Source organism: Oncorhynchus masou, chromosome 12, assembly GCF_036934945.1.
Source record: "Oncorhynchus masou masou isolate Uvic2021 chromosome 12, UVic_Omas_1.1, whole genome shotgun sequence".
NCBI lineage: Eukaryota > Metazoa > Chordata > Actinopteri > Salmoniformes > Salmonidae > Oncorhynchus > Oncorhynchus masou.
In genome coordinates this window covers 47,473,077-47,479,934 of record NC_088223.1, presented here as the reverse complement: position 1 = coordinate 47,479,934, position 6,858 = coordinate 47,473,077, and the positions used below count along the sequence as shown (strand labels likewise).

Genomic DNA, 6,858 nt, shown 5'->3' with positions numbered 1-6,858 from the left:
TGGTGAAGCATACCTGCATGCCCCTAGACGCGCTCCTCCACCTCAATGGCCAGGGTACCTTCTCCTGCTGACTCCATAGTTAAGGTCATGGCGGGAGGCATGACAACTTGATGCACTTGGCAAGGTAACAAAGGGTGGTATGTAAAGAAACTGTTTTTTTCTTCTTCTGTAGAATGTTTCTAGGAGACCATTAGGCGATGTTCTATATTCCTTTTTAAAGGGGGTGTCCCCTAAACAAGCTGGGAACTAGACAAAATCTCCGGAACGGCGTATGTTTTAAGTAACTGTCCAGTGAAAATCTCACTTTAAAAGTTCATTTTCCGTGAACTCATAGCCAAATAATGTTGTTGACTCATCCTATACTCGTATTTGTGGCCAAAGTATAAATTGTAGGGGAAAAAAACACTTCAAAAACCCAATGTCAAACATCGCAAAGAGACCATTTAAAAAATGCTTGCTATTTCCTCATAGAATATGATGTCATGGCCAATCAGCGGTCGAGAGCAGGATGAGCTGGCCAATCAGAGGTCTACTTGCTTGAATATTTGTAATGACACACCATCTGTTGTTGGGGTACACCCACACCATTCCAACACAGAACAGTTGCTTTTTAACATACTTCATTTTAAAATGTTGGACGGAAAACTCTCTCACTCATTTTCGAAGTAATTATAGGTCATATATCATAGAAATCTGAAACCACTGGACAGCTACTTTAAAGGTAATTGGAGACAGGAATTGTTCTTACAACATTCCCATGAAACATGTCTAGAACATTAATATCTTATATTCTGAGAACATGGCAACCATGTTCTGTAAATATTTGGTTGGACATTGATTGAATATTGTCCTAACCCTCAGAAAACTGGACACATGAATGTTTTTGCAATATTCCAATGAAACGTGTCTAGAACATTAATATTGGATATTCTGAGAACATGGCAACCACGTTCTGGGTAAGTTCTGTTTGACATTTAGGGAATGTTCTCCTAACTCTAATGCCAAAACATTCTAAATAGGTTCTCAGGAGGTTTTTGCTAACGTACTTAGATGGTTCCCCTAACTAACAGAAACATCTGGGGAACATTGCGGGTAACATTACAAAAACTTTCTCTCCCTAGAATTGTCACCTGCGCTAACACCAAAGAGCTCCCTTAATTACTACTCACAGGTTTTAACTCATGGTAATCTTCAAAGAAAAGAGAAACCTACACACTGCTTTTGCTAGTATCACTTATTTTTATTCAAGCTTACATGTCGGCCTCTTGGTTTTTGTCAGATCATTTTTTTTGTAATCAAAAGGATGCTCATTGCTCATCATCCTATAATGACAGACTAAATCATATTACTGAGTATGTAACTAAGAAATCTTTGGTTAGCGGTGCACACAAATGTTTCCAATTAACATCTCAATTTGGAAGTTACTCAATTCAAAACGGCTAATGTTTGTAAGTGGTGAATGACATTCCTTTATCCTAGCTCACCATGGCCAGTGTGCAGTCTCTTATTAATGTTTAACCAGTCACTTGTTAATGTTTTACTGCTGATGTCAAATACTTATTGTTTCCCTCCCATCTACAGCATCATGCACTACCGGTCCAAAGTTCACAAGGAGTGTTTTTTTTAACAGAAACTCTGATAGACAATACAAACACACACTGGCGGAACACATTCAGTGTAGCTTGGAAGATTTGAAAGAAGCAGAACAACACAAAAACAATTACCCTCTTATTCATTAGGCAATATTGTGACAATGGGGGCATACTAAACAGACAAATAACTGTAGTCTGGGGGCTTAATAGGTTATTTCTCAGGTACCCTCTTCTGACTATGGTTTGGTGTTTATCACCAAAGGAAACCATGCCAACCTCTAGTGTTAATCATAACACCATAATCGATTTGACATAAATGACGACATTCAAAGTCCCCCAGCCGCATTGGGTGAAGAATAGGTGTCCAATTGTAGCCTTTGCTTTACTATGACTCACAGTACACTATTACACCCACACAAAACCACTCCCCCCACCTAGTGTGTATTCTATTCCCCCCGTACATCACCAGGTAGAGAGAAAAAAAGGTGAGTGGACAAGACGATTGTTTTCATCAGAAAAGACCCTTTGTGGAATTCTAAGAGTTTGTTTTACAACTTTATACCTAACTGAAAGAACCCTGTTTTTCTTTTGGAATGTTCAAGGCTCTCATCGTCCAAGGGTCTCAAACCTATTGGCTGCACAGTTCTTAGACAAGTCAAACAGTACGTGGCAGATAGGATGTGTACAGGTAAATGCTCCCGGTGTATTGGGGTGACGCTATACCCACTGGCAGTCATCTCAATCATCTGTAACATCATACTGTTCTTCCCGGGTTGTGAGACCAGTTACGCCAAAGACGGATACATCACAGAAGAGGTGAAGTACATGGGAGGACTGGTTGGAGGGGGACTAATGGTAAGTTCTTTCTTCTTAAATAATGAATGGTGTTTAATTTAATTAGGCAATATTTTTTAAAGTGCAAGCCATTGGGAAATAACCCATAACCATTCATATGAGAATGTCAGAGAAATTTCATATGGACTTTGTTTTGTGTATTGATGAAACCCTTGTTAGGTTCCACATGATTCACAAGTATATATATATAATGGGGAGTCACCCATGAGTTGACACAGTTAAGTTATCCAAGGGTTTCAAATATGGTTTGCATGTTTGAGTGTTTTCTACTAGTTTTTAGATTTTTACATGGTTAGGGACAAACTACAGTGTGATATGTAAGTAATCTGGTGAATCATGCTGCTATATTTGCCAAGAAGCTCACCACAGCCCTTATCAAAGTGCACATTTGCTGGACCTTCCTACTACTGCTTCATTCATTCAACAACAAGAGCAACAAAATAATTCACACACAAAAATAAAAACATTCAACCATTCTCACATTTAACCACTTGTATTGCCTTGTTCAAATGCAAATAGTTGTTATTGTCAAATGTCGATTTAATTTTTTTAAGCCTTTACTTAACCAGGATAAAAGTCCTTGAGGTTACATGCATGGTACTGATTTCCTTGCCCATTCCCTTTCCAGGTGTTGGTCCCAGCATTGTACATCCATGTTACTGGACAGCAAGGATGCTGTGCCAACCGCTGCGGGGTAAGTCCTCTTTCCAGACAAGAAAACACTGGAGAAATCTATAAGAATGATAACTGTTGAACTCTAAAAGACTAGAAAACTCTAAAAAGAAGAGCAGGGAATTGAAAGATTACTTTCGAAAGATTACAAAAGGATCAGAGCTACAGATGCAGAGATACAGATAGACAGAGACAGATAGACAGATACAGAGAGAGTAAGGTAGATAGAGAGACAGAGCAAGAGAGAAAGAAAGAAAGGAAGGAATCATATGTGATAGGATTCAAAGAAAACAGGAAATACTAAATAAGATAGTCATCATAATTTTTAGCACTTTGAAATTAACATGTATTATTTGTTATTGTAATTCTGTTTTTTAATTATAACTTTATTTAAGAACCTGTAATAATGCTGAAAGACCAATATATTAAAACTAATCTTGTTTCCACAGATGTTCCTCTCTATTGCCTTTGCTGCGGTCGGGGTTGCTGGCGCCCTCTACAGTTTCATAGTGGCAATGCTTGGCCTGATTAATGGGCCCTACTGTAGAGTGCTGCTGCTCTGGACAACTCCCTTCAAAGACAGGTTAGTGTCTTCCTAGATCACAAACACACACTCATTAACTTACACAAGCGCACATGCACGCACGCGAGCACGCACACACACACACACACACCACGACCACTATGCTTATAATTAATTACAACCCTCTCCGGCTTTCCCCATCAGAGAGGACAGTTACCTGAACAACCGTGATCTGTGGGGATTGTGCACAGCGCCTAAAAACGTGGTGGAGTTTAACATTGGGCTGTTTGCCATCCTGCTGGTGACAAGCTCTCTGCAGCTGGTGCTCTGTTGCACCCAGATGATCAACGGGCTCTTCGGATGCCTCTGTGGAACCTGCACCAACAAAGGGGTATGGAAGGGGATGGGTCCCTTACACCTGTTTGTGAGACAGTTATCATTGGATTTAATAGAAATATTTTCTTCAATTAAGTACATTTTTAGCCTACACTGCTGAAAAGTTATACGCTATAGGAAAAGGAGTCCAATTAACTGTTATAGTATTGTCTTCCAGAGAGCTGAATAGTCCTTCACTGTGGAGAAAGTTTCCTTATTAAATTTGTCTCCCTGTGGGGAAAGTTTCCTTATTAAATTGTTAATCTTGTCCCAAGCAGGTTATTTAATGGAAGGAAGACTCTTACTCTACTCTCCATCCATGATGGATTGACTGGCGCCTCTAAGTGGACCAAGAGAGACATTGGCTTCAATATGTTTGCAATGTGATGTACAACATTCTCCCTTATTTTAATGTTTGCAATGTGATATCCCTTCTAAATTAGCATTTTAGCCATTTAGCAGACACTCTTCTTCAGTGACTACAGTTAGTGAATTCAACTAAGGCAGGTAAGACAACCGCATATCAACCGTATACCAAAATACCATTTGTCAGTATAGTTAGATGCAAATGTATAATGTGTTTAAATGTGTTAACAAAAAATAACGCCTTGTCCGATACATGGATTGGTGTCATTCAGAATTTTCCCAGTAAACTCTTCAGTGACATGCAATTGATATTCAGTGGTGCAGCATATAATATACAATATCAATTCTCTGTGTTCATTATATACATGCATTGTACACATTTTTTGAAATAAAATGAAATCTTTTTTATTCTTACATTCTATTTGTGCTCTCTTCTCCATTGTATTGATACATAGGGCACTTTCTGTTGAAAATAAGAGAGACAAATACCTACTAATTGAGTCCATTACTAAGTAATGGTTAATGATGGTCTATCCCCCATTACAAGAGGCATGAATTAATGCATTATACGGTGCGTTCAGAAATTATTCACACACCTTTGTCCAAATGTTGTGTTACAAAGTGGGATTAAAATTGATTTAATTATAATTTTTAGTCCAAGTGGAATACAAATACTAACATTTGTAAAACATGAATGAAAAATAAAACACTAATATATGTTGATTAGATAAGTATTTAACCCACTGAGTTAAAAACATGTTAAAATCACCTTTTGCAGCAATTACATCTGGGAAAGTCTCTAAGAGCTTTGCACACCTGAATTGTACAATATATACACATTATTATTTCAAAATTATTCTAGATCTGTTAAGTTCGTTGTTGATCCCCAGCTAACCTGTCGATCTGCCAGTATTTTTTGGGTGGCTTGCCGCGGTCGGGCCTCCGGTGGCAGATCATTGGCATGCCGAAAGTCGGCAATCGCTCATCGGTCCACTGGCGTTTCTTGAGCGGCAAGCCGCTATGCTAGGTGGAGATCTTCAGTGGAGGAAGTTCGGGCATGTCGAAATGTGGACCCGTGCGTGCGACCTGCTGTAACACCTTCTCATAAATTGAATAAGTACTGCTACTATTGCTGAAAACAATAATATATATATATATATATATATATATATATATACACATAGTGCCTTGCGAAAGTATTCGGTTCCCTTGAACTTTGCGACCTTTTGCCACATTTCAGGCTTCAAACATAAAGATATAAAACTGTATTTTTTTTGTGGAGAATCAACAACAAGTGGGACACAATCATGAAGTGGAACGACATTTATTGGATATTTCAAACTTTTTTAACAAATCAAAAACTGAAAAATTGGGCGTGCAAAATTATTCAGCCCCTTTACTTTCAGTGCAGCAAACTCTCTCCAGAAGTTCAGTGAGGATCTCTGAATGATCCAATGTTGACCTAAATGACTAATGATGATAAATACAATCCACCTGTGTGTAATCAAGTCTCCGTATAAATGCACCTGCACTGTGATAGTCTCAGAGGTCCGTTAAAAGCGCAGAGAGCATCATGAAGAACAAGGAACACACCAGGCAGGTCCGAGATACTGTTGTGAAGAAGTTTCAAGCCGGATTTGGATACAAAAATATTTCCCAAGCTTTAAACATCCCAAGGAGCACTGTGCAAGCAATAATATTGAAATGGAAGGAGTATCAGACCACTGCAAATCTACCAAGACCTGGCCGTCCCTCTAAACTTTCAGCTCATACAAGGAGAAGACTGATCAGAGATGCAGCCAAGAGGCCCATGATCACTCTGGATGAACTGCAGAGATCTACAGCTGAGGTGGGAGACTCTGTCCATAGGACAACAATCAGTCATATATTGCACAAATCTGGCCTTTATGGAAGAGTGGCAAGAAGAAAGCCATTTCTTAAAGATATCCATAAAAAGTGTTGTTTAAAGTTTGCCACAAGCCACCTGGGAGACACACCAAACATGTGGAAGAAGGTGCTCTGGTCAGATGAAACCAAAATTGAACTTTTTGGCAACAATGCAAAACGTTATGTTTGGTGTAAAAGCAACACAGCTCATCACCCTGAACACACCATCCCCACTGTCAAACATGGTGGTGGCAGCATTATGGTTTGGGCCTGCTTTTCTTCAGCAGGGACAGGGAAGATGGTTAAAATTGATGGGAAGATGGATGGAGCCAAATACAGGACCATTCTGGAAGACAACCTGATGGAGTCTGCAAAAGACCTGAGACTGGGACGGAGATTTATCTTCCAACAAGACAATGATCCAAAACATAAAGCAAAATCTACAATGGAATGGTTCAAAAATAAACATATCCAGGTGTTAGAATGGCCAAGTCAAAGTCCAGACCTGAATCCAATCGAGCATCTGTGGAAAGAACTGAAAACTGCTGTTCACAAATGCTCTCCATCCAACCTCACTGAGCTCGAGCT

The 6,858-nt window shown here is 39.2% G+C and overlaps 1 protein-coding gene across 3 annotated transcripts; it reads left to right on the top strand.

Moving 5' to 3' along the window:
* The first annotated feature begins 1,992 nt into the window (after positions 1-1,992).
* tm4sf21a (transmembrane 4 L six family member 21a) lies at positions 1,993-4,797 on the top strand. Of its 3 annotated transcripts, XM_064980810.1 has the most exons (6): positions 1,993-2,077; positions 2,195-2,447; positions 3,076-3,141; positions 3,569-3,702; positions 3,847-4,033; positions 4,293-4,797. In XM_064980810.1, exons 2-6 carry the CDS (start codon positions 2,271-2,273, stop codon positions 4,302-4,304), a joined length of 576 nt encoding a protein of 191 aa, XP_064836882.1. In that variant the 5' UTR covers positions 1,993-2,077; positions 2,195-2,270; the 3' UTR covers positions 4,305-4,797. The 3 variants fall into 3 exon arrangements, with proteins under 3 accessions (XP_064836882.1, XP_064836883.1, XP_064836881.1); XM_064980811.1 differs by lacking the exon at positions 1,993-2,077 and having other exon boundaries at positions 2,084-2,447; positions 4,296-4,797; XM_064980809.1 differs by lacking the exon at positions 1,993-2,077 and having other exon boundaries at positions 2,084-2,447.
* Positions 4,798-6,858: the final 2,061 nt, after the last annotated feature.